Source organism: Oreochromis niloticus, linkage group LG12, assembly GCF_001858045.2.
Source record: "Oreochromis niloticus isolate F11D_XX linkage group LG12, O_niloticus_UMD_NMBU, whole genome shotgun sequence".
Classification (NCBI taxonomy): Eukaryota; Metazoa; Chordata; class Actinopteri; order Cichliformes; family Cichlidae; genus Oreochromis; species Oreochromis niloticus.
This window is the reverse complement of record NC_031977.2, coordinates 17527407-17554765: the sequence shown is the minus strand read 5'-3', so window position 1 is coordinate 17554765 and position 27359 is coordinate 17527407. Positions and strand designations below refer to the sequence as shown.

The 27359-nt window shown below is 41.8% G+C and overlaps 3 protein-coding genes across 6 annotated transcripts; 1 reads left to right on the top strand and 2 right to left on the bottom strand.

The window, feature by feature from the left end:
* The first annotated feature begins 1115 nt into the window (after window positions 1–1115).
* On the top strand, window positions 1116–10205 carry vcp (valosin containing protein). The gene is made up of 17 exons (XM_003451672.5): window positions 1116–1272; window positions 3099–3210; window positions 3320–3492; window positions 3575–3717; window positions 3830–3960; window positions 4065–4196; window positions 4784–4886; window positions 5094–5227; window positions 5514–5649; window positions 6642–6754; window positions 7166–7330; window positions 7583–7705; window positions 7809–8021; window positions 8172–8480; window positions 8909–9064; window positions 9177–9331; window positions 9583–10205. The coding sequence occupies exons 1-17, from the start codon at window positions 1256–1258 to the stop codon at window positions 9686–9688; spliced, it is 2421 nt and encodes an 806-aa protein (XP_003451720.1). The 5' UTR covers window positions 1116–1255; the 3' UTR covers window positions 9689–10205.
* akr1a1a (aldo-keto reductase family 1, member A1a (aldehyde reductase)) lies at window positions 9697–14322 on the bottom strand. 3 transcript variants are annotated; one of them, XM_025897160.1, is made up of 10 exons: window positions 14224–14317; window positions 14040–14139; window positions 13541–13638; window positions 13319–13438; window positions 12062–12213; window positions 11757–11952; window positions 11618–11667; window positions 11378–11527; window positions 11136–11295; window positions 9697–10861 (listed from the first exon to the last, which is right to left on the bottom strand). In XM_025897160.1, the coding sequence occupies exons 2-10, from the start codon at window positions 14083–14085 to the stop codon at window positions 10796–10798; spliced, it is 1038 nt and encodes a 345-aa protein (XP_025752945.1). In that variant the 5' UTR covers window positions 14086–14139; window positions 14224–14317; the 3' UTR covers window positions 9697–10795. The 3 variants fall into 3 exon arrangements, with proteins under 3 accessions (XP_025752945.1, XP_005473325.1, XP_005473324.1); XM_005473268.4 differs by having other exon boundaries at window positions 13860–14139; window positions 14224–14278; XM_005473267.4 differs by lacking the exon at window positions 14040–14139 and having other exon boundaries at window positions 14224–14322.
* A 1689-nt stretch (window positions 14323–16011) lies between these two features.
* Window positions 16012–26244, bottom strand: dnajb5 (DnaJ heat shock protein family (Hsp40) member B5). Of its 2 annotated transcripts, none has more exons than XM_003451673.5 (4): window positions 25959–26244; window positions 24491–24753; window positions 23094–23755; window positions 16012–18029 (listed from the first exon to the last, which is right to left on the bottom strand). In XM_003451673.5, the coding sequence occupies exons 2-4, from the start codon at window positions 24699–24701 to the stop codon at window positions 17796–17798; spliced, it is 1107 nt and encodes a 368-aa protein (XP_003451721.1). In that variant the 5' UTR covers window positions 24702–24753; window positions 25959–26244; the 3' UTR covers window positions 16012–17795. The 2 variants fall into 2 exon arrangements, with proteins under 2 accessions (XP_003451721.1, XP_005473320.1); XM_005473263.4 differs by lacking the exon at window positions 25959–26244 and adding an exon at window positions 25400–25639.
* Window positions 26245–27359: the final 1115 nt, after the last annotated feature.

Sequence of the window (27359 nt, the reverse complement as noted above, 5' to 3'; positions counted from 1 at the left end):
GTGTTGTGGCTCCAGTCCAGTTTATTATTCAGGTGAACACCCAGGTACCTATAAGAGTCCACTATCTCAATGTCCACTCCCTGGATGTTCACCGGTGTCAGTGTGGTGGGTCTGCGTCTCCGGAAGTCCACCACCAACTCCTTGGTTTTCCCGGCGTTGATCAGCAGGTGGTTCTGCTGACACCAGTCCACAAAGTCCAGAGTCCACTGTCTGTACTCTGAGTCGTCCTCACCTGTGATGAGGCCGACTATGGCAGAGTCGTCAGAGAACTTCTGTAGGTGGCAGCGTGGGGAGTTGATGGAGAAGTCTGCAGTGTAGAGGGTGAAGAGGAACGGTGCCAGCACAGTTCCCTGTGGGGCCCCCGTACTGCAGACCAGCGTGTCAGAGACACAGCCCTGTGACCTCACATACTGTGGACGTTCTGTGAGGTAGTCCAGTATCCACTGGGACATGTGGTGGTCCACTCCTGATAGCTCCAGCTTGTCTCTCAGAAGTCGTGGCTGGATGGTGTTGAAAGCACTGGAGAAATCAAAGAACATGATCCTCACAGTGCTTCCAGGCTTCTCCAGGTGAGTCAGAGCTCGGTGCAGGAGGTAGATGATGGCGTCCTCCACCCCGATGCCAGGCCATGCCAGGTTTGGAATGAAAGATGGTGTTGTGGATGGGATAGCCAACAATCCATTAAGGGAACATAATTTACTTAGGATGTCTTTAATCACATTTAATCACATTTCAAGCTACAAAAATGTATTGCTATCTAGCATTTTGTTTCAATTTTTTTTTAATAGAATAAATGAAGTATATCATGTTGTTTTTCTTGGATAAAATACATTATTTACCTCTAAAGTGTCTGTGTATACATGTGTTTATCTGACTTCCATGAATTTAATCTTACACACTTGCTGTTACCAACAGAAAGAGCCAATTTCATATTTTGGTAATTATTCCATATCAACGCGGTGAACGTTAATTGGGTGGTTGAATTCAGTCGAAGGACCAATAAGAAGAAAAACGTTCGTCCAAAAGACTCGGTAACAACAAACTCCAATTTTTTGATTGGTTGATGGGTTTGACAGACAACCCCTAGCCAATCAGAATCAAGGATGCATCTAGTTCATGATATAAGTGTAAAGAAAGCACGGAAACCGCTGCTCTTTCGCGTGAAATCACAGAGAAGGTTGAGCAGAGAACCGGTTAAGCTTCTTAAACATTTAGCTAGAATTTATTTATTAATTGTAATCCAGGTTGGACGACCATGGCTTCGGGAGGGGAGTGAGTATAAATATCTTAGTCTATTCGGAGAATGTTTTTTCGAAAAAAAGACCAACCAACAAATCCCTTTTAATTACCTAATGTAAGTTAAAATACGTTAGTTTATTAAAGTTAGCTGGAATGCTAATACATTGCTAACAGGGTAGCTAATGGGGTCAGCCACTTCATCCTCCGCACTTTGGTCCGTGGGTTAACGTAACAGTGTAGTTCTCAGAATTCTACAATTCCCTATGATTGTTGACATTTGTCTAACTGTTGTCATTCACGCCGTTGTCGTTGACCGGTTAACGGTACTGAGCGTTAGCCAGCTGTGTGACAAAGCGCAGTCATCGCTGTCGTGTTTGAATGCTAACATTAGCTTAGCAGCACTGGCAAGGCCACAGCCATCCACCATCACACATCATACCGACACAGTGGCCTACCCACCGGTGAATGGCCCGTTTTTAGATTGGTCATCAGATTTTCATTACAGCGAATATAAATGAGCTCAGTAGATGGCATAAACCCATGTTACCTGTTAAAGGCTTTAGTAAAGAATACGCTAGGCAGCTAAATGGCTATCTTTATAGCTATAGCTGCCACTGTGCACAGTGGCAGCTATAGCTGCCACTTTGCACAGTGCAAACAAGCTAGCAGGCTAACAGTGTTGGACACTCATTCCAAATGCCTCAGTTTAGTTGGATTCTATTTGCCGTTAGCTGAACAGTAATGAAATACTACATGTAAGCAATATGTACCCCACGACTGCGTTGGTAGCTAACGTCTGAAAAGTCACGCTACATTTGTAGCATGAGTGCTTAGGGAGGACCTAGCTAACAAAGTTTTTCTAATTCTTTTGCTGTGTCATCTGGGCTCGCTTGCTCGCCAGTGGGTTAGCGCAAAAGCTACGATTAGCGTGCTAACAACATGAAAGAGAAACCATGTAAATTGTCCCGGACTTTTCCAGAAACATATTGCCGATTTTATACCCATATATTTTATTTTAATATTTTGAATGTACGAATGATGTCGTGAATTGTCCGTATGTAGCACTGAATCACAATCGGCGAGTTGTGTAAACGACCTGTTTGCACTGAATACCTCAAAGTTGGTCATAAGTGCTTAATTATAAGAGTTAATGTAGAAACATGGGCATGGAATATAAAATAGGGGTTTCTGCCACATCCTGTAAATTACATTTATAATACCATTTTCTGTGGGTCATTATAAAAGTCTACAAACAATACACTGACGTACACAACTTAAGCATTTACAGTAACAACACAAGGTACCAACACATTATTGTAAAAGAACTCCCATTTTGAGTACTAGACATCCCAGTGTTGTTTTTATCGTGTTGCACAAACAATTGTGTTTTGAAGGAGTTCACATTATTGACCCCTTAACACTAGAATTTCTTTCAAAACTAGGTAGAAAGAGTGCTTTGCATTTCCCCAAAGACTACAAGAGACAAAACCAGAAACTGTTACAAGTTTCACAGTGTGCACAGCAATTTTTGAGCCAGTTTCGTCAACTTCATTAATGATGTTACTACATTTAAAGTTGACTTGTTCTATGACATGGTAATGATAACATTTGACTGTTTTTATTTACAAGTGTTTTCCTTTTCTATTTATGCGTGCTTGGAAAAAAAAAAAAATTGCCAGGCAGAGCGAAGTTAACATTTCAATTGATTATCTCAGAAAAAAAAATCAAAATTTTGAGATGATAACCTAAAATTTGGACTTGGTCAGCACTTTTTTTTTCTTCAGTGGTGGAAACTACACATGAGACTTTAAAGGTACTGAAGTATTGTGTTTGACTTTCTTATTTTGCGCTCCTCATAGATCCAAAAATGATGATCTCGCAACTGCAATTCTGAAACAGAAGAACAGACCCAACAGACTGATCGTTGATGAATCCATCAATGAAGACAACAGCGTGGTCTCCCTCTCTCAGGTAAATGCTTGAAATGGTTTATGGCTTTATTAACAAGTTCAAGACTTTCATTTGTCATGAAAGGTAGTAACACTGATTTTCACAAAATAATGGTTTAATGTGTTTAAAGACCAAAATGGATGAGCTGCAGCTCTTCCGTGGAGACACAGTGCTGATGAAAGGAAAGAAGAGGCGGGAGACTGTGTGTATTGTGTTGTCTGATGACACCTGTTCTGACGAAAAAGTTCGCATGAACAGGGTGGTCCGCAACAATCTGAGGGTCCGCCTGGGTGACGTCATCAGGTATGTAAAAGCACACAACTATATAGAAAAAATTGACAGACTTTTGAAAAATTAGTGGTTTTAAGGCTATTATCTCCCTCAGCATTCAGCCATGTCCTGATGTGAAGTACGGAAAGAGGATTCATGTTCTTCCAATAGATGACACAGTAGAAGGAATTACTGGCAACCTGTTTGAGGTCTACCTGAAGCCATATTTCTTGGAGGCTTACAGGCCAATCCGCAAAGGTGAGTACCAGTTTCTTTTGTCAGACCAGAGTTTTTATTTTGCATATTTTCTCTTTCAGGGTACAACAGCTTACCACTCTAACTGTATATTTTCAACTTTTACCTTGTCAAGGTGACATTTTCCTGGTCAGAGGAGGAATGCGTGCTGTGGAGTTCAAGGTGGTAGAGACTGACCCATCCCCTTACTGCATCGTTGCTCCTGATACTGTCATTCACTGTGAGGGAGAGCCAATCCGGAGAGAGGTAGGTAGCAGCAACTGTGCGTGGTTTAACTTGTACCAAAAAGAAATTGCATGAAAAAAAATCAACTGCACAAAAATGTGAACAGCTTGTGTTTGAACATGCAGGATGAGGAAGAGTCCCTGAATGAAGTGGGCTACGATGACATTGGAGGAGTAAGGAAGCAGTTGGCTCAGATCAAAGAGATGGTGGAACTGCCACTCAGGCACCCAGCGCTGTTTAAGGCCATAGGAGTCAAGGTGAGACTGCTGGGCCTTGTTTTTTTTTTGGTTGGTTTGTTTGTTTTTTTTAAATTAAAAAAAAAAATTACATTTGAAAAACCGGTTTAGCTTTCTTCTGGAATTGTAAAGTAAGAATTTAACTGTATTTTTGAAAAGAATGAGGCCAATTTTCCCACTCAGCTAAACAATTTATACAGCCTAGAGATCCTAATCTGTTCCAGTAAAAGTATACTTGTGCAGGTATGACCTGTGGAAAATGCCTACTGTTAATGACACTGACTTTGAGTCTTCTTCATCTGTGTGTATGTGTGGTGTTGGTTTGTTTTTTGTTTGTTTGTTTTATGTTTTGTTCTTTTTTTGGGGGGGCTGTTGTGCTATGCTTATCCTATCTGGTATGCATTTCTAGTATTTAATCAAAGTAAAGTAAGAGTGCTTTCTATATTTTGTTTAGTTTCAGTTTGTTTCATGTAATGGTTGACGAGAGGCTCAAAGTCCAGAGAGATTCAGTCTGCCGCCTTTATATCCGTCATAAAATACTTTAGATTTAAGAAAAAAATAAATCTTGTCTTAAATTTGATTTCATTCCTCACCCCCCTTATTTACAGCCACCACGTGGAATTCTGCTTTACGGACCCCCTGGAACTGGAAAAACTTTGATTGCCAGAGCTGTGGCCAATGAAACAGGAGCTTTCTTCTTTCTGATTAATGGTGTGAATTTAATTTATTTCTTCTATACGAACGTAATCCTAGTTAGGACTGTTTGATGCTGGAGTGGATTTAGATAGGGTTTGCTTTTTTTTTTTTTTTTTTTTTTTGTAAATGTCTGTGATTGATTCTAATGAGTATTAATCAGAATCCTATCAGTAGCTGATACTATGGGTGAGGTTGCTTTTCAACTGTTTGCCTGTGTCTTAGGCCCTGAGATCATGAGTAAGCTGGCTGGAGAAAGTGAGAGTAACCTGAGAAAGGCCTTTGAGGAAGCTGAAAAGAATGCTCCTGCCATCATCTTTATCGATGAGCTTGATGCAATTGCTCCAAAGAGAGAAAAGGTAAGCAGGATCATGGAACTAAATAGGTGGCTAAATAAATGCAGTCAGTTTTATTATGTGACTCTTGTGAAATAAATGCTAACATTTCTGGAAATTGGAAATGAAAACAAAATATTCAGTGATTATTTATGTATTTATTTCAGTTTATTTTTTTACTGTGTTAAAAATCTAGCAGCTGCGACCTGAACCAAAACTCTGTCGTATTGATGACTACCTGATTAGGTGGGTAGATTCAGTCAGCACTCTAATTTCTACATGGGATTTAAAATGTCCTCTGTTATTATAGACTCATGGAGAGGTGGAGAGGCGCATTGTTTCTCAGCTTCTGACTCTTATGGATGGCCTGAAACAGAGAGCTCATGTCATTGTCATGGCTGCCACCAACAGACCCAACAGCATTGATCCAGCTCTCAGGAGATTTGGTAAACTATCTATTTAAAGCATGCCTTTAATTTACTTTAGGGTCTAAACCTAAAGAAACATCCACTTTGTGTGTGTCTGTGTGTCATAAAATGTTAAGTTGGCAACACACCCTGAAGTGCAATTTCATTTATGACATCTCACCGTTTCATTACAAAATTGTGTGAAGAGTAATTTTAAACAATATGTAGGCTTAAATTTAAGACTTGAATCATTTATTTCTGTATTTATTTTTGCATAATATTCAGCAGTGTCAAAATATTTTCGTTACAGCTTCTCTTCAGGCAAATTCAAATATAATTTTCAAGTTAAATCATTACTTGAACCGATTCGTGCACATGGAGTTGTGACATTCTTATATAACATGAAGAGTTCTGTTTGAATGCCTCCCAAAACCATGTCGTTGCAGTTTTAAAACTGCTGGTGTATTGATTTTGTGGGGTCTGCAGTTTAATTGTGGGTCACTTTCTCACAACTCTGCACTTCAGTTTGTCAAAGCTGTCAGAAACGTCCCAACAAAGGCTTTTCAAAGAGTTAGACATGGATGTTTTCTAAACATTCAAATATGAATGCTGTTAAATGGAATGATTTATGCTTGTCTCAATACTAAAATACTTCTGTAACATCAGCAGTTAATGTTGTATTTCTCTTTTAGCGAGGCGCTAAACATGGGGCGTAAATTTATTTTTTATTTTTATTTTTTTTAATAATGTTCAGTTAATTATGATGTGGGGATATGCATCAGCAGCAATATGTGCTCAACAGGAAGTTAAGATGGGTTGTTACTATGCAAACACATCAGTCATGAATTTCCACTCTGAAACATGGTGTATGCACCAATGCAAAAAAACCATTTTTCTAGTTTGTATTTAAATAAACGCCTAGTTTTACTGTTGAGTTTTCTTTTGAGTTTACTCTTGGATTTTAATAATCATGTTCATGTAACTGTTTCTCATTAAAACTAATACTTGTGTTTAATCTTTGTCACTTTCAGGGCGTTTTGACAGGGAAGTTGACATTGGTATCCCCGATGCTACTGGAAGGTTGGAGATTCTCCAGATTCACACCAAGAACATGAAGCTGGCTGATGATGTTGACTTGGAACAGGTTTGAGGAACCCAATTAGAGGAACTCCTTTCCTCTAATTGGTGTGGTTTAAAGATGCAACACACAGATTCCTTGAACGATGGGTATAGCCATATGGTTATTATTTCCTGAGACTTAGAAGTAAAATTGTACTACATGTTTCAAGTAATTATATGTAACTAATGTTAATTTGCTGTTATACTATCTAATGAAGAGCTTCTTTCACATTACTCAGTTCCCAAGCCTACCTTAGTGACTGTACTTGGCCTGGCATTCAGTGTATTATAATTGTTCCTTGTGACACAGTCATCCATTATCAAGTAGATGAGTTACATAAAGCTACAGATGTAGGTCTTTGTCACATGAAAGGCACATTGCTTGGAAACCTAGGGAAGAATTCCTAAGTGTTGAGCTCTCTGTTTCCAATTTTAGGTAGCCAATGAGACTCACGGGCATGTGGGTGCAGATCTGGCAGCTCTCTGCTCTGAGGCTGCTCTGCAGGCCATTAGGAAGAAGATGGACCTGATTGACCTTGAGGATGAGACCATTGATGCTGAAGTCATGAACTCTCTTGCTGTCACCATGGATGACTTCAAGGTAAGCAATCTGATACTCCTTCCTTAACTGAGGTTACTGTTACATACAGGGTTGCTGTCATGGTAGGGACAGTACTATGTATCTGTGAGTCTGGAGTTGGATTGATGCAAATTTCATTAGGGGCTATGCCAGGTTCTGTCTTCAAGAAAGTGCATGTCTAATGTCTACAGCAGTTCCGGCCTAAGATGGTATTCACATAGCCAGTAGTTGCCTTTTGGCGTCAATACTAACACAATCAACTCTGTTTTCCAGTGGGCTCTGAGCCAGAGCAACCCATCAGCCCTGAGAGAGACTGTTGTTGAGGTTCCCAACATTACCTGGGAGGATATTGGTGGTCTGGATGATGTCAAGAGGGAGCTGCAGGAGTTGGTGCAGGTATGAGCCTCATTTAGAAATGTCTGAAACAACTGATACATCATAAACTTAAGGCTTAGTGTTGTCTCTAACTGTTTTCCCCCCTTACTTGTACTTAATTTAGTACCCAGTGGAGCACCCAGACAAGTTCCTCAAGTTTGGCATGACCCCATCCAAGGGTGTGCTCTTCTATGGTCCCCCTGGATGTGGTAAGACTCTGTTGGCCAAAGCCATTGCCAACGAGTGCCAGGCAAACTTCATATCTATCAAAGGACCTGAGTTGCTCACTATGTGGTTTGGAGAGTCTGAGGCTAATGTCAGAGAGATCTTCGACAAGGTGAGACTTTGTAGGATGTTTGTTGTTGCATTTGGATGTTAGAGAATTTGAATGTTGTTTGTTAAATCAGAGCTGTCACAGTTAACAGTTTGGCGCTGGATAGGACAGATTTCTTTGTATATTTGATGTGTGTGCATCTTCTACATGTAGGCTCGTCAAGCAGCCCCATGCGTTCTCTTCTTTGATGAGCTGGACTCCATAGCCAAGGCCCGTGGTGGCAACGTGGGAGATGGCGGTGGAGCTGCAGACCGTGTCATCAACCAGATCCTGACTGAGATGGATGGAATGTCAAGCAAGAAAAACGTCTTTATCATTGGAGCCACAAACAGACCAGACATCATCGACCCTGCCATCCTGAGACCTGGCCGTCTGGATCAGCTCATCTACATCCCCCTGCCTGACGAGAAGAGCAGGGTCAGCATCCTGAAGGCCAACCTCCGCAAGAGTCCCATCAGCAAGGTGACAAAGCTGCTACTTACTCACACCACTGACACACCCACTTAGCTCTTGGTTTTTTTTCTTGGTGTAGTTACTGTAGCATAAAGTAGCATACAAACAGTTAATGCTGAATTCCTGTAAAATGTGTCATTCTGTTAACAAAAAATGAAAAATTCTCTTCTAATTCCTTCAGGATTGTTTATTAGAACAATGATAGATGTTAAGAAATGGTCTTACAAACAATTTAGAACATTAATAGAAGTGTCCCCTTTGAGGTTTCATCAGGAGTGGCATCTGGTGTAAAAACTGCCAAATGAAACCTCAGCGGAGATGCCTAATATGATGGCCCCCTTGTGACAAGGGAGCAGCCAAAAGTAGCTAAAATAAAATGTGATTGACTAATTGTAACTGAATAGAAGTTTAAATTTGACATTGTCTCTGTTTGATAGGATGTGGACTTGGACTTCCTGGCTAAGATGACCAACGGCTTCTCTGGAGCTGATCTCACAGAGATCTGCCAGCGGGCGTGTAAACTGGCCATCAGGGAGAGCATTGAAAATGAGATCCGCAGAGAGAGGGAGAGGCAGACCAACCCATCAGCTATGGTGAGCACTTGTTGTATCTCCTTGTTCACTTTTTCATATCAGGATGAGCATCTTCAAACTATTGCAATGCTGCTGCCTCTGATCTCTCATGTATAAAATGTTGATTTCATAGGAGGTAGAAGAGGATGATCCTGTACCGGAGATCAGGAAGGACCACTTTGAAGAGGCAATGCGATTTGCTCGCCGCTCCGTCAGTGACAATGACATTCGCAAATACGAGATGTTCGCTCAGACACTGCAGCAGAGCCGTGGCTTTGGCAGCTTCAGGTACTTTCATTTTATACTAAATTTTGAAAGTCATGTAGTTTTAAGTTTTGCAGAAAAGAACCATTAACGTGGATGCTATTCCTTCTAAATTTTTATTGATTGTACTGTAATATGACCATTGTGAGTAGAGTGGATTGCTTAAGATTCTTTAATACACTCAAAAGCTGAAACCAGCTGTGTATTTAAAGGATATCTGGAGAAGTTTCCTCTGAATGTAAGAATAATGAATAAATAAAAATGTTTTCTTTCAGGTTTCCCTCCAGTGCTGCAGGCGGCAGTGGTCCAAGCCATGGCTCTGGTGGAACTGGAAGCAATCCAGTGTTCAACGAAGATAATGATGATGACCTGTATGGATAAACATACACTGCCCCACAGTGGTCAGTACTGGGATCACACCTGTACAAATCTCACCAGATTCCACATTTTTAGGACTTTGTGCTTCTTTCATGTGTTCCCTTTTTTTTTCTTTTGTATGTTTTTTGTTTTGTTTTGTTTTTTTTCTTCCCCTCTATTTTTTTTCTTTTTTCTTTTTTTTTTTCCCCTTGGAGAAAGCATGTAGCTGCTTGGTTTGCCCTGGCTTTGATGTGGGTGGGGTAAGGGGATGTTGGAATTGGAAGGTGAAAAACTGACTGCGGATTTCTTTTTCCTGGGGTGGGGGATGATGTTTGAGTGGCCTCATTCTCAGTATATCACAACCAACATGAATGGCTATAGTGATGGAATTCTATGCTAGAAAGAAAAGAGAAAAAAAACACAAACATATTGCTAATGACTTCTTTTTTTTGTTTTGTTTTTTTAAATAAACAGTAGCATATAATGTATTACAAATTTGTCAAGGTTATGTTGTTGGAAAATAAAATCTCACGAAACAGAACTGTTGTCAGTTTCTATTAAGCTTTTTTTATTGCTTTTATATTAGGTATTACAAAATTAAGTTAAACAAATACGTGATTCATCAGAGTGAGGTTAAATCATCTGCATTTATGGTACCTGGTATTATTTGCCATTTATTTGCTTGCTTGACAGAGAAATCTTGCAGAAAGACGTCATGTAACAAAGTTGTGCTTTTTGTTTGTTTCTCCCCCCCTCCCCCCTACTACTTCTACCAGACACTAAAACTCTTTACAGGGCAGTTTCTAGTTGATGTGTTCTGTCTTCTCTGCTGCCAGCAGAGTAAATGCATAAAAACGTGATCAGTAGTGCTGTCACTGGGCTAAGATACTGTTTCGTTTCTGTCCACACAGTGTCACTGTAGCTGTTAGAGAAACACTGCTGCTTGGATTTTTATTTATTTATTTATTTTATTTTATTTTTTTTAAACTTCCCCCATACTGAGAATGTAATGAGGGGGGGAAGTGTGAAAATTGTTCAAAACCTATTAATTACTATGAAATTATTTACTAATTACAGTTTTGATTGTGCGTGACAACTATTCTTAAAGTATACATCGAGTTTGCTGGAGACTCAGTAAGCATCATGGAAGGGGAAATGAGGATGTTCAGCATCTCTCCACACTCTTTTGCCGTCTCTCTGTAGAAACAAATGCAAATTGTAGTTAATGGTTTATTTTAACAATTTGCCTATTAATGTACTACTGTACCCAACTGACTCCAAACACCTCACAGTACACTTCTAAGAAACTGATTAAAATCCAAAACGTACTGAAATCACCAGCTGTGAGCCTTCTCCAGAGGGAGACTACAGCAGTTGATGCTTTGCCATATAAACAAATAAATATTTAGGCTCTGGGGGGAAGAAGCAGTTCAGGATTGTTTTTAGGTGCCAAGGAGACTTGGTGACTCACCTCGACTGTTGGAACGATGAAACGCTTGTTGTGGTTGAAGGATTCAATGACTTTCATGTCCTCTTCTGACAAGGAAAAGTCAAACACGTTCAAGTTCTGCTGGATTCTGGAAGGTGTCACACTTTTGGGAATACACACAACACCCCTCTGAATGTGCCACCTGCAAATGAGTTATGTGATTAGTCAAATAAATGGAGGAAACTGTTAAAGGGGTTAGTGGTGACTGTGTTTTCCTGCCTTACCGGAGTATAACCTGGGCCGGTGTTTTCTCGTATCTCTGGGCTATGGCTCCCAGTCGAGGATCCGCTAGCAAACTTTGTTCATTAGCGGAAGCCCAGGGTCTGTCTCCACTGCCCAGAGGACTGTAAGCTGTCACACAAACTCCCACTGAGCTGAGATGGAGTTATGAAACCTGTTACTTTGACATATTAATCTCAGAAAGGAGGACTGCCACTTTGAATGTTAAACAACATTAAACTGACCGACAGTGTGAGAGGAGATCTGCTTGAGACAAATAAGGATGGCACTCAACCTGTAACACAAACACACAATTATTAGTTACAGTTTACTGACGTGTTGTTTGAACAGAGCTGAAAAAATGTATCGTCTTCATAGCTGCACCTGGTTTACTACAGGTTTGTGTCTGGCCATGCTTATGATGTCATCAGTCTGCCTGGCATTGAAGTTGGACAGACCTATAGCCTTGACTAGCCCTTTATCTACGAGGCTCTCCATGGCAGTCCAAGTATCCCTGTAGTGTGTGTCAGAGTAACAAATGCTTCCATCTTCATTTCGAGGCATCAGTTCCTTCCCCCTCCTGAAACGCCCACAGAATAGCTGCTTTAGGTAAAGTGACAATTCAATCTCTGCTCGGTTACAGCCAGATGGAGACGTATTAACATTACTGAGTGTGTGTAGTTACTCACTGAAATGCCATGGGCCAGTGCATGAGGTAAAGGTCCAGGTAGGAGAGACCCAGATGTGCTAAACTGGTCCTGCATGCCTCTTCAGCATCCTGGGGGTCGTGTTTGGTGTTCCACAGTTTGGAAGTCACAAATACTTCTTCACGCTGCAGAGCCTGGAGCGAAAAGTATGACACGAATACAAACCAATGACTGCTCTGAATACAGGGAAACACTTGAACAGGGCACATTACAGACAGTGACAAGTTTGAGCCTGATGGTAGTGAACTGCAGACTTCAACCTATGTTAAAACCAATCTTCATCTACATGTTTTGGCTTACAGACCAAATATTAACCACTTCTTCAAAACCATTTGCTGACACAGTGATTTGTATACACTCTTTGGACTCTTCTTTAAAGGAATACTATGTTATTTGGGTTTCTGACATTTATTTGAAGAAAAAAAAAAAAAAAATGAGAGAAGCATAGATGAAAAAACATCTTGGCAGGGCTTCCTAACCTCAGAAATATGACTAAAGCTGTCATACATCTCTCACCCTGCAGTGGCCCTCAGGTTCAATAAACAACAGCAAAAATCAACAGAAAAACACTTCACTTCACAGGTAAGATAAGGAGCACATATCTTGTTTGTTTATGTGACTAAACTGAAAATATTTATCAGTTTTTTTTAGCTGAATGGGAGTAGATTTATCAGTTAACACTGTAAAGCCTGAAACATGAAATAACTGCCAGGAAATTCTATTTAATTGTAAAAAAAAAATAAATAAAAAAAAATCGATAAATAAAATAAAATTAAATATCAGTCTAAAGTTTTTGCTACATTTGGAATTTTTGTGCATTTCATTTGCTTACAGAAGTAAAAAAAAATCACACTAATGATGTAGAGGTCTCAAAAACTCACTCAAATATAATACGCTTGGTGTTTTCAGGGAAACTGTTGAAGGGATCAGTTTAAATAGTTTAAACTGATCAGTTTAAATCAGTTTAAATAGCACTTTAAGATCTTCTGGATTGTGTCAGCGATTGCGATTGTGCAGAGCTGAAAGTAGCTCCTACAATTCTTAATATCATTCTAAAGCTCAGTTTTAAAGCTCTGAGTCAAGCAAGCATGTGGATTGCTTTGAAAAGTTCCACTAAATATTTTTAGTTTTTACTTTTGTATGTATTTTTATGGCACGTGTCCACACCAGCCTACTGATGTGGCTGACGTGAAGTGAATAAAGGCACCTGGAGCTGATTGAAAGACCACCAAAGCTCACCTTTCCTGGACCCACCCGGAGAGCCAGAGCCTCTCCAACCTCCTGTTCATTTCCATAAGCAGCAGCACAATCAACGTGCCTGTATCCACACTCTAAAGCTGTAATCACCGCCTGCTTCACCTGAGAACACACAGAGACACATGTAAGCTTTCTTTAAAATTCCACCATGTCCAAAAACATTTGTAGGACCTGCTAACTCTGTGTGAGTGTTTATGTCCCTGCCTGTCCCAGGGTACTCTTCCATGTGCCGAGTCCAATCACGGGCATCCTCTGCCCTGTCGAGAGAGTCACAAAGGTGTTCATGCTCCAACTCCGAGAACCTGGCGGAGAAAAGACAAAGAGGAGTGTGTGAGGTCTTCACTCGTGAGCTCATATGAGGCTTAGTTGTTTAGTCATCATGACCAAGTCCTAATACTGAGTTACTGATTAAAACACATATGAGTTCATTAACTCTGCACTACAGCTGGGGTCATGTGTATGAATCATATACTCTACATATGCAAATGCCTTTAAAAAGCAATCGCCAAACTTGCTGACCCACTTTTCTGTTATTAGCTGTTCTTTCGCCGTCTGAGCTTAAAACTGTGTTTCGGTGAAAATATAAACTCTTTGTGAACTCAGCCTCGTCGCAAGAAATGGCTGATGCAGCTAGATGCCATTCGTCACAGTGCAGAGTTACTGGAGCACATCTCAGGGAGCCTTTCCATGGTTCACTAATTGCCTGTTTTATCCTCAGCATGTGGGGCGCACACACAGACTTTGCTCATCAGGCACTGCAGTTGTTTCACATGATCTCCCAGATCACCTTCCCTGACTTCGCTCTGCCCCGGGTGCAGGAGAAAACATTTAAACCAGTAACCATCAAACACAACCAGCATTTGAATATAAAGTCTTTCTTCTCGTACCTGGAATCGCTTCAGAAGATGAACCGGTGCTCAGTCGAAGGTTGAGTCCATCAGAATTTTAGCACGCTGAGGTCAAAGTCTGTCTTCATATGTTTATCTGTAACTAAGGCTGATGGAAAATGTCCAAATTCCACCATGCTCGCTGTTAAACATACATGACCAGGGTCACAAAGACAGATTTATTTGTTTAGAGGTGCTGATGGCTGCTCAATTTTTACGTGCATATTACTATCAGAATTTGGAGTCTTATTCCAGTTTTGATCTTGCTAACCTTAAATGCCCGACCAAATCAATAATCTATGCATATGTATCCATGTCTGAGAAGATGAATGCAGCAGGAAAGATGAAAAAATAGTTTTGATAAAGAGATTTGTTTACATTCTTTTGACTCTTCTCTAAAGAAATGTCAGATAATTTAGTCTTCAAACATGAAGTTAAACAAAACCATAACTAAAGATTAGACGAATAAATCTTGATGGATCTTGTTAACCTCACAACTGTAATAAAAACTGTCAGATAAATGTATTACAGTGGCCTTCATGTGCAAAGCAAAAATACAAATACAGAAAACCCAACAATTTTAACTTTACAAGCAAGGTAAGGACAGGCAGGTGTCACAGTGGTAAATTGGTAACAAGACAGTTACTGGTTCGTGTTCGATGGCTGGGGCCTTTCTGTGTGGAGCTTGCATGTTTCCCCTGTGCCTGTATGGTACTCCTGAGGGTCCGAATAACATTCGTGAAACTTAATTGGCGATTCTGAATTGGTCATACCCGTGAATGTCTTTCTATGCTGTGCACTTTTGCCTCTGTACACAACCACAGAAGATTTCAGATCAAACTGAACTTGAACAGTGTGACTGAAGTGCAAACTTTTAGCTTTAATTCAAAGCATTTTACAAAAGTATTGTATTAACTTTTTTAGAAATTACAGCCATTTATAGTCTCCCATTTTCCGATGCTTAAAAATTATCGTCTGACAGGTAGTTTCATGGCCAGGTGAGATCTGTTCCTTTGTTATTTAATGATAAATGATGCAGATAGAAGATATGGGGTTAGAATGGACTCCTAGTGTTGAACTTGCTTTTGCTACCACAGGAGACAAATATGGTGCTCAAAGACAGAATTATGTGCATGGTTAAGAGAAACTCCGATCACAACATCTAACCAAGTCAAGAACACTCTGGTGTCTGGTGGTAGGCCTATCCTTCAAACATCGACATTCAATTATGATAATAAATACAGAAGGTCTACAACACAGTGAAAACCACTCGGATTTGGTTTTTCAGTCTTATGGCATCCTCCTTCATTTCCATCAATATATCCTTGGATCTCATATTAAGAATTTATCCTGGAATAATGAGAGAACAGGCCTCAGTTGGCCATGAAACTGGTTGTCAGCCAATGGCAATAATTCTTAAACAGTTAACCGAGGTGTTTTGTAAAACCCCTTTAATGAAATCAGAGAATCTGCACTTCAGACACATCCTTATTGCCTGGTTTAAACTCCACTGTGGTGGTGTACAGAGGCAAAATTACCCAGTTAAGGTATGTGTGTTGTCACTGTTGTGCGCTGAGAATGGTTTTAATCTTATATAATGTTGCATGTTGGTCTTTTCTCCTCCCCCCTCCTTGAGGTTTTCTTCTTTCCCACTGTCGCCAAGTGCTTGCTCACAGGGATTGTGAGATTATCAGAGTTTTTCATAGAATGTAAAGCACTTTGAGGTGAATGTTATTAGGAACTGGTACTTGTTCTCAAGCAGCAATAAATGAAAATGAAGCAAAGTGCTAACTTCACACATTTGGTTTATTTGTTTTCATTTTGAAAAATTCATAGATATTGGCATATGCACAATAAGCAGTGTATGTGAGTCTTTGATTAGCAGCAGCAGCACTTGTTAAGCCTGGTTGTTGCCATAGGACCATCACACAAGTCATTCAAGTCTCCCCCCAAAAAGAAAAAAAAAAACCCCATATCATCTCATAGTTGTCTTTCACAACATAAAAGTGCATTTATCAAACACGAAGCATTCAAACATTTTCCTGTACACCTCATTTATACGACCTGCTAGGACTGTCAGCATAACCCACACATATTCTCACCACTGCTGCAAATTACAGCGAGGAAGAGCTCAAGGGCGTCCCCTGCAGCTGAGACAGAGAACAGTTTTTCTATTTGCACTACGTACAGTTTGTAACGTTTGATGTACAGCTGTTAGAGAACAGAGGCATTTATCACATCGGAAACTGAGGACTCCATGTAACCAAAAAAGTAGACAACAATGCGGTCTACTTTTTGGCATTGCTCACAGTAGCACCGAGACATGGCCTTCAAATGCCACAAGAGAAAGCAGAATATCCCACAACAAAGCTGGCTTACCCATCGGTCAAACGCCATGCTTGCATTCCTCTGGGAAATCCAGCCTTTACTCGTATGGCACTCTACAAAGACGAATTGGCAAAAATCATCAGTCTTGTATCAAATCACTTCCTACAAATGATCATTCTTACATACAGTACAGTAAGGTGAATTCCTATACATAGCTTGCTTACAGTTTTTTAATTCATTTTTTATAAAATTACCAGGTCCTGGTGGTAACGCCTAACACAGCATAGGGCATCATGTGTTGTGGTCATGGCTATTTGTCTTTATTATAGTGTGACCTGTATGTGTGTTCACATATGTGGTATGACACCGGGCTAAGGCACCTAAATGTCCCTCAGATATTGAGCCAGGCTATTCAGTTCACAGCTCAGAAGGGAAAGCACCGATATTGTGCAGATATCTAAACTTACTCTGCTGTTACAGTTACGTGATTGTCATTCCCAGATTTTTCCATTGCAGCTGAACTATGCTAATATTATTGGAGTAATGCAGGAGTTTTTAGAGCTCTGGGGCACTGCATGTGTAGGGATATTTTAGGGGAGACAGATCATACTAATGGCCTACAGACTTTCAAGCACAATTCTTTATTAGATTGAAAGCATGGGGTAGAAAAAAGAAAAAAACCCTGCATGTGCCAAAGGAAGGGCTAAGCGAAAAACCACTAAAAACCACTGAAGCTGCTGGTACACTTAATGTAAAAATTAAGCAATCCTATTTTGACATGTCTGGAAAACAAAATCCTGTTTCTCTTTATAAAATATTTCACGCTTTATCCTATCACAAAAAGACGAGGATCAGAGTCGGACGGCATATAAAACCACTGATAAATCCGTATAAAACAGTTAAGAAAAGAGGTTCCCTTAAAAACCACAATCGTGCTGAGCCCATCCTCAGCACCGCTCCGCTTCTCGGGGTGCTTGTGTGTGTGTGTTTGTATGTGTGTGTGCGTGCGTTTGGGCTGAAAGACAAAATAAATATGAGTACTTTACATCCTGATACTGCCATTCTTCCTTTTGTGAAGTCCCTAAATTATCACAGCACATGTTCAAAGCTGTATTCATTCACAGGGACATGAGGGTAACTACAAACAAAGAAGGAGTAGATGAAGGAGTGTTAAGGTAGTTTTTTTCCTCAGGTTTAGTCTGGAGTTTGTGGTGGAGGAGGACGAGAGTTAGAGATGTGTCTTTCTAAGACTGGGGGAGGTGTTGTCTGATAATTTCTCTGGACTGAGGGGGGATCCTGTCGGGAAAACGGACCGAAAACTCCACGATGAGGTCACCACGCTGTGAGGGGTTCTTTGGAAAAGGCAGGCCTTCACCTCTGAGTCGTTTCACCGTCCCTGGCTTGATGATGTCGTGACAAGGGAGGGAGATGACGCGGTTTTCCAGCGTGGGAATGCTAACTGTGCAGCCACACAACGCCTGGAGAAGAGAGGAGATGGAAAGGGTTAATATCTTTAATAGGAATAAAATGCCAAATCCATGAGTATCTCGGTGATGTAATGTTTCGTTAAAGTCTCCGGTCTTCATATCTTCCCCCAGTACGCTATCGGGAGGCAGTATTTGTTGTGCTTTCGGTGTGGTGTGTGTAAAAGTATGTGAAGAAAAGAAATTGTACTGACAGCACTGCGGGGGTCGAAAGAGCAGTATTTGGAACAGGAACATTCAGGAAAACATGACTTGGCAGTGGGAAAGTTTTCTAGTCTTTGTGTGCGAGTGTGTGTGTCTGTGTGTGTGCATGTGTGTTAGGGAGCGTGTGTAAGTGTGTCAGCGTTGCACGGCCCCACATTGCACAGGGGACTAATTTTAGCAACGGTCTCATAGCTGGGACTAATGAAGTGAGGCAGGAATCGGCTGAGCTCGTAAATAGTTGGAGGGCCTGTCAGATCCCCACATGCACACAAACACACACATGCACAGACGCACACTCACTCACACTCACATGCCTCACCTCCTTATCACAGTGCCTGATGCATCCAGTCAGTGTAGAGAGCGCTAAACTAAACACAGAGACTTTCCGGTTATCACGACTTCACAGGCTTTCCAGTGAGCATCATTCACCAGATTTGCACTTAATGGAAAGAACTATTGAAATCCACAACTGTGTGAATGGACTTCCCTTTTTTTTAAATATAACACTTGAAAAATACATCACTACAAATAAAACAGTAAATAAATACTATAAAAAGGTGTGGAAAAGAGAGAAAACCAGCGAGAATGACCAGCGGTATAATTCACTGTGAGCTAAAGGGTTAAATAAGTAATGAAGACAGGGAAACAGAAGCCTAATTTGGAGATTCCTGAAACTACTCTAAGACAAAGAAAGATATAGATATGGAAATTAAAATTAAACATTTTAAATTTGTTAAAGGGTCGGCTCTCTGATGCCATTTGTTACTGGCTCCATTAACCTTTAGCCGAAGAGATAAAAATTTTACCGTTCATCAGGTATAGACCAATTTTAACGGCATGTTGCTATTGTTACTGTCTTGAGCGATCGTGGCTCAAGAGTTGGCAGCTCATCTTGTAATCGGAAGGTTGCCGGTTCGAGCCCCGGCTCAGACAGTCTCGGTCGTTGTGTCCTTGGACAAGACACTTCCCCCGTTGCCTACTGGTGGTGGCCCGGTGGCGCCAGTGTCCGGCAGCCTCGCCTGTGTCAGTGCGCCCCAGGGCAGCTGTGGCTACAATTTAGCTTGCCATCACCAGTGTGTGAATGTGTGTGTGAATGGGTGGATGACTGAATGTAGTGTAAAGCGCTTTGGGGTCCATAGGGACTAAGTAAAGCACTATACAAATACAGGCCATTTACCATTACTTTTAAATGCATTTACAGCTAAGACTGATGAAATACACTCACCAGCCACTTTATTAGATACGGCAGCAACTCGATGCATTTGCAGTTCAAACAGAGCATCAGAATGAGGAAGAAATGTGATTTAAATGACTCTGAACATGACACGTGATTGTTGCTGTCAGACAGGCTGGTCTGAATATTTCAGAAACTGCTGATCTACTGGGATTTTCCCACACAACCATCTCTAGTGTTTACAGGCCATGTTCCAAAAAAGAGAAAATATCCAGTGAGCGTCAGTTTTCTGGGCGAAAATGCCTTGTCGATGCCAGAGATCAGCAGAGAATGGCCAGAGTGCTTTGATCTAATAAGAAGGAAAAAGCAACTCAAATAACCACACATTACAAATAAAGTATGCAAGAGAGCATCTCTGAATGCACAACGCGTCATTCCTTGAAGCAGATGGGCTACAGCAGCAGGAACACCACACTCCTGTCAGCTAAGAACAAAAAACTAAAGCTACAATTTACAAGGGCTCACCAAAATTGGACAATAGAAGGATGGAAAAACATTCAGTCTGATAAATCTCTATTTATGGCATGATATTCACATGCCAGGGTCCAAATTTGGCATGAACAACATGCATACATCCTTCCTTTTATTAATGGTTCACGCTGCTGGTGTGGGAGATATTTTCTTGGCACACTTTGGGCTAGTACCCGCTGAGCATCACTTAAACCACAGCCACAGCCATCCCTTTATGACCACAGTGTACCCATCTTCTGATGGCTGCTTCCAGCAGGATAACACACCATGCCACAAAGCTCAAATAATCTAACACAGGATTCTTAAACACTGTACTCAAAATGCTTTCTCAATCCAACATAGTGGCTCTGGGATGTTGTGGAACTGGATTTCACATCATGGATGTGCAGCTGACAAATCTGCAGTATCTGTCTGATGCTGCAATGTCAATATTGACTAAAATCTCCAGCACCTCTGTTTCCAGCAGACTTCTAGCAAACCAAAAGCATGTCCAATCCAGTACTACATACCTACCTAATAAAGCAGTGAGTGTGCATCTAGTACAGGTAGCTGTAGTGGTGGTAGATATAAAAAGGGAGATCACTTATATCACCTGGGAATCATAAAATATCAAATCCCTGAAGGAGTAAGATACTCAATAGCTAGAGATGTATAAATTCAACCCCCTTCTGATGTAATTGTGATTTTTGCCCGGAGTAATAGCTCCAAGATCCAATCCATGCGCTTAGACACTATTGTACTAATTGGAAGATTTTCTGGCTGTGCCTGTTTCTTTGAAAAGAAACTGGGGTGTATATGTGGCCTGGTGAGCAGCTGCTTCACGGGACCAAGTTTTCCAGCCATGACATCATCATCATCCTTTAACCCACCACATACATTAGAGGGTGATTTCTTTGACTGCAGTGGAGAGCAGTGGCTCATCCTTCAGTTATGGACAGCTCCATTGACTAACACACGTCTCGCACACAGACAGGTTGCCATGACGCTCAACACACACTGCCAGCTGATCCAAGGGCCCACTGATTGCATAAGCCTCAGCACAGACAACAAGGCTTTAGAAACTGACACAGACACAGTCAATTTTTGCTATATTTGAAGGAACATTTTCTAGACTTGTATTAATTACTGAGGGCCATATGCTAATGTTAACTTCCACTGTTAAAACTCAACAGTTTTGTTACATTTAGCTGTCAGAGCCAGCTTAAGGAGTGCTCATAGTCCAAAGTGTCCTTGCAAGTCTGTGGGCCGCCTGTCACAGAGCCTGTCCTGAAATACTGGTTGCTAATGCTACACACAACAGTTGCTGCAAAATGCAAATGCTGTCTTACTCCCATAGATTCAGCAGTTATTTGCCAGAGAGCTGCAAAAAAGCTGTCCACTTTGACTGTAGAGCCCAGCAGCCACAGTTGTCCTGGATGTGGATTTTGCAGCAATGACAGGAGTTAGACAACTCAGAGGCTTCATTATTGCCATAGAGCCTCCCTATAGATCCTAATATAGACTGGTTTCAGGGAAACCAGTGTGTCATAATTGAGGTAAACTCTCAAATTGCTTCTGACTGTCACAGTGAAAAGACAGCGGGGCTGAATGTTACCTCTGCTAATGTCTCCCAGGAGTTTATAGCATAGCCAAACAAACTTGGAGACACTAAACTGAGCCGCTGATCAGGGCATGCTTCAGGCAGAAAGCAAAACTGAACAGCCAAATATCTGGAGACTCATCCAGCAGCCAAAATATGACTAAATAGAGATACCTGCTTCAGAAAGGCGATTCCAAATATCAGCATGCCTCAGTCTCACACCTTTTGCTTTTTACTTTGTAATGAGCACTTGCAGAGATTTTTGCTAATATAATCAATCATCTCATTAGTGAAGCTACATTCTCTACTGAAGAACTGGATAACATTTGCCACATTATGCGTGGTAGGTTTTCTAGCATGCGGCATGCATCTGGTGCTGTGATTTTACTGCAGTATTTAGCATCACATCTTCAGGAGAGAGGTGGAATATGAGCTCTTATTTGCTTTGGATACTGAATCATCTGACCCACTTCCCTAATATTCCCTAGATACCCCCCTGACACACACATCCCAGCCACAGTTCCCCTTCGCTTCCTCATCTCAACTTTAGCTGCGTCAGAAATTAAGTCTCTTATCTGGCTGCTGTGGGAGCAGAGGGTTTTAGCTGTGGGAGTTCTGCAGTGCAAACCTAATCACTGTGCTGGTTTGATCAAGTACCATCCCCTGCTTAATGTGACTCAACAAACTAATGTGCTCTCGTCAACTTAGGCTTCATTGTCTTTCCGTGTGCAGACGCACTTATTTTCCAGCGCATTAACTGCACGGTGCGGGAGTCAGTGCTGCTTTTAGAGGAAACCTGCTAAAAAAAAAATGGGCCCGAGTTGAGTAAAAACAACATCTCCCCTGACATCTCCAGCTATTTGAGAACACCTGCCATTAAGCAGATCACGTGGAGAGCAGGCCAGTGAGTGGCAGTGCTATTAGAAACATTAAAGTTTGTCTAATATAGAGCCAGAGCAGAGCTGGTGCTGGACTCGCTGCCCTCTAATTAAATGTCCTGCCAGTCACAGTAATAACAGCCTGGATCATCACCAATGTCACACTGCAATCCGTCTTTAACGGAGTGTGTTGGCAAATACGCTTGAAGTTTGAGAGTGTGTGCACACACACTTGCTTGTGTGCAGCTTTGTGCTTGTGTGTCTGTTTATGTATTGATGCATATGTTTTCATACAGTGTGCAGAACAAGTGAGGATAATGGCTTTGTGCCAGTCACACAAACACACCACATTCTGGCTTCCTCTATCACAGCGCAGTGGCAGAGACTCTGATGCACACACTCTCCCACCTTGGTATGTTTGATATGACCACCCACCCAGCACCGTTAAATTACAGACACACCTCTCTGGGCTGAGTGACATGAATAATTTGTATTTTTAGTCCAAACTTTGCACATCTTCATTAAAAATTAACCTGGGACTGCTCCACTGGGAATCAACATCACAAGCTTGGCAGCATTATCTACCAACTACATGTAGAACAACAACAAAGAGAGTTCAACTGGTGACAGAGGGAAAATCAGAAGACAAGACAGAAGAGAGAGGGAGGTTAAATCAAAGGAGACGGGCGCACCTCTTTTAGGCTGATCTTGCAGTTATAGATTATGTTGGAACCGTCTCTTTTGAAGTGGGCGTGCCCTTTGTCTTTAAGCACAAACGCTATGTCGGCGGGAATGTTCTCAGGGGTCTCGTCCCCTTCCTTTGGGAAAGTAATCTTGGTCCCCTCCTTCCAGCCTTTCTTGATGACAATGTTGAGGATCTTGTCCTCCGTCCTCATGCTGCGTCCGTCTGGGTTCAACCTGCGGCGCGTGATCTTCATGCGCTTGGTGCAGCCGTGGAAGATCTCTTCCAGCGAGACCTTCAGCTCGTGGACGACCGGAGGATCCTGCTGCTTTCGGTTGGTCCCGAGGCGCTCTGATGGTACACCTCTCCTCCTGCGGCCTTCCCCTGGGAAGCCATTGTTCATCCCCCCCGGAAAGCCAAACTGCCTCCCAAAATGGGTAAAAGGATCATCCTCGTCCATTTCCGCATCCTGCTCCGTGTCATTGCTGTGGTCGTTGTGGAAGGAAAAGCCATTGGAGCGACTGTGACTGCGGTTGGAGCCGAAAAACATATCAAAGGGGTTGGAGCCACCGAAGAAGGAGGCAAAGGTGGCATGGGGATCTCCGTGAAAAGTGTAGTGGTACGATGAACTGCCGGGAGGACCTGAAGAGCTGCTGCCTCCTGTTTTTAAGCCTGAGAGATTTTTAAAAAAAGAGAGAGAGAGAAAGAGAACAAGAACGTGAGGCCTCACATGCACACACTCAAACACCCACCCGCTAAAAAACACACATTAATATGAATTCAGATACCAGACGTAGGACCTAAACACAAAGTGTGGGTAACAGTAGAGAGAAGAGTGGTGCCCGCGTAGGTGGGAAAAATCCCACAGCATCACCGGTCTTCCAAAAGCGCTGCTGTTGGAGAAACTCACGAAATATCAGGTCACTCCATCCAACACACTCGCACAAAAACACACACTTACACGCACACGTTTTCAGCAGAGACACATGCACAGAACACCCACAAATGCAAACTACAGCAGTCGCTGCTATTCATATCTGAACCACGTAATGGTCTTATGCCATCTGTCTGTCATCTAGCACACCACACAGACACACACACAGAGTTACATACACACTCCACGGGCAGCCGAGGTAGACTATAAGGTATCAGAGCTGGTAAGTGTTGTTGACACCGAAGACAACAACAGAAAATTAAACATGTGCCAGCACATAAACATGAAAACATGGAAGAGACGGCATTATTACTTCAGTGACTGAAACCCACCAAGCTGCGATATGAGATGGTTCCTGAGCTATTTCAATAACAACTTAATCCATCATAACCCCTGCTTAACAAGGCTTCACTAACAAAGCCTGCACTCTCCGACCCCTTGCACTCAAATGACCCAGAACGCCCTCTCCTTACCTTCCTCTCCCAGCTGATCATAGACCACCCTCTTCTTGGGATCACTCAGCACCTCATAGGCTTCTGCGATCTCCTTGAACTTCTCCTCTGCGTTAGGATCCTTGTTTTTGTCTGGGTGAAAGCGGAGCGCCATGCGCCGGTAGGCCTTCTTGATTTCCTCCTCGTTGGAGCCCTTGGGGATGCCCAAGGTCTTGTAGTAGTCCTTCCCCATGGTGGCACTCTCAGGAATGGGACCCCTCTTCAGCTCAGGCTGTTGTCAGTCACTGGTGAGACAGAAGACTACTTTAGAGTCTTAAGATGGATACTACCCAGAAGAAGAGGTTATATTTGAGTTGGCAAGGTGCAGAGTGGACTGCATCCATCAGGGTTTTACTGTGAACACTCTAATGATGCTGTAGCTGGAAATAGAAGGTGCTGCTTTCACTGCTGAAAAATCAAGAGTGCCAAGGAATCCCCCTTCACCTAATTCATCACAGGGCTTCTGGCGACCAGCTCAGCCTGTTAGGCAGGGTATAGATAATACTTTAATAATAATGGTGATGATTATCTGCCTCCATCCCAGTTTTGTTTAACCATCCGGGCATAAAAACCCAAATGGACGGGCAGAAGCCCTTCGCCGAAGCACTGCGGTGGACACAGCGGGAGCGCACAAGGCAAGGGGAAAGCCTGGTTTCATCTGTAACACTGAAACACCCTGACTATCTGCTGCTACAGAAACCGTTCGCTATTACAGTAAAGCCCACCCCCACGAAAAAAAAAGATAAAAATCCTTTTGCATGACAATTTCAGCTTTATTTGTGCCACTGTAAAAACCAACGGCGGGTTTAATCTGACTCACATTCCGACAGAAAGGAAAAGCCTAAAAAATGAATAAATGGACAGTGAAAAGAAATAAAAGCAAAATCCTACCAGGAAGCTTTGCAATTAATGAAGAATCAGAACAGCATGGCCCGGCTTCTCCCTGTCTCTCTCTGTCTTTCTTCCCTTCAGCCCCTGCTGTCTGCCTGCCTGCTGCTCTGATGCTGCTGGGTCCTTATAAATTGACGTCAGGACGCCGGGAGGATCACTGGCTCTGAAATAACCGGTGACCAAACACCGAGATTCCCCTGACGTTTCTCTGAAAAATCTCGGACAAATGTCCATGAACCTCCGAGTCCACATCCACCGAGGGTAATAATAATAATAATGATAATAATAATATTTTTTTTAAAAAGCAGGGTACCGTTCTCTAAACAGGGATTAAAGCATGGGGGCGCAAGGAATCTATGAAAAAGTTATTAGGTGATTGGTTAACTTCTTAGATACGGGGCTGTGTTCGGTTTTTAATAACTCCTTTCTCTCTGGTGATGGTTGGTAAACCTAACCCCGCTTCTCGTCCGCAGTCGTGCTCTTTTCTGGTCCACCGGACTTTGAAATTTGCGCATATGTAGAAAGCTTTTCCTTAAAAAGCGTCAAAACATTTCCTTACCGAGCCTGCTCCTCCTGCTGCTGCTGCTGCCTTGTTTCCGATTCTGGTCCTGTGTCTGAAAATCGCAGCCGGGAGAGCAGACCCAACCCTCTGTCAGCCAGCAGCCAGCAGCACTCTTTGTTCAGGGTCTGCTCACATACACACAAACAGCACTTAGACTGATTTCCATTTAGGATTAAGTTAAATTAGTGGCATTGCTTTAACTTTTTGATTTATGGGCAGTCCAAGCTGGCAGGTCTGGGGCTTGGGTAGACATATTTGGAGAGGAGTCGTCCTGATAGCTTGCTTTAATTTTTTTTTTTTTTTTTTTTTTTAAAGGAAAAAGAAAGCTGTGTGTGTGTGTGTGTTAATGCGTGTGATGCTGCAGTCGTGCCTGGATTTAGTCGGTATAAACACTGACTGCTGAGTCATGTGATGACTCCCCTCTTTCACACACACGCATTTTCATCTTCTATCTTTGTGAAAAGTTAACATCTATTCACAGTCACATCCTACTTTCTCAACACCAAACCTCAACTTTCACGTTTTCTCATCCCTCAAAAATCCATTGCATCCTCAACCCAGATCTTACTTTTAATATTTTCACTTTTACACTTAACTTCACTCCCAACACATAGATTACCCTTTTTTCCTCCCAACCGTTAAGCCTTTCACCTATTATTATAAATCCAAGTTTAGCCATTTCCAAAAATAATCCATCTGACCCCAAACCTTGACCCAGAGCTGCTTGGAGATTCTTGGACAGTAAAAAGGGCTCCATCAAGGTTGATGTTTGGTAGACATTCAACACATACACAGCTTCTAAATAATGAAGTCTTAATTTGAACAAATCAGTTAGCAATAAGCATCCCCATTTAGGCCTTCATCAGGTTATGTGCTTTACTAGTGAGGATTCCCAAACAAATAATTAAACTAACCCAAACCTGGTGACAAAGCTTAAAGCTCAGAGTGACCTCATGGTCTCAGACTGTCCTTGTGTACAAGTGAACCTGATTTTACAAGATTTCCAAGACTGTTGAAATCCACATTTGCTCTGTCCTTAATAAACATGAGACCTCACATGCACACACTCAGACACCCACCAGCTAAAAAACACACATTAATAGGAACTCAGATATCAGATGTAGGACCTAAAGACAAAGTGTGGGTAACAGTAGAGAAGAGTGGTGGCCACATACTTAAAAGCACCTCAGCCTTATACTTTCAACAATAATCCCCAGAGATACATTTAATAGATCATGTTCAATAAAATTTGCCTTATTTGGAGATTTCTGTTGTCCGTCTTTCACTGCAGGGAGATTTCATTCCACGCATCACATCTCAAAGGACAAATATTCGTCTGTGCACATCAGATCAAGGAGCAGCCTACCTAGCTTTGAAAAAAAAAGTAGAAGAAAATTG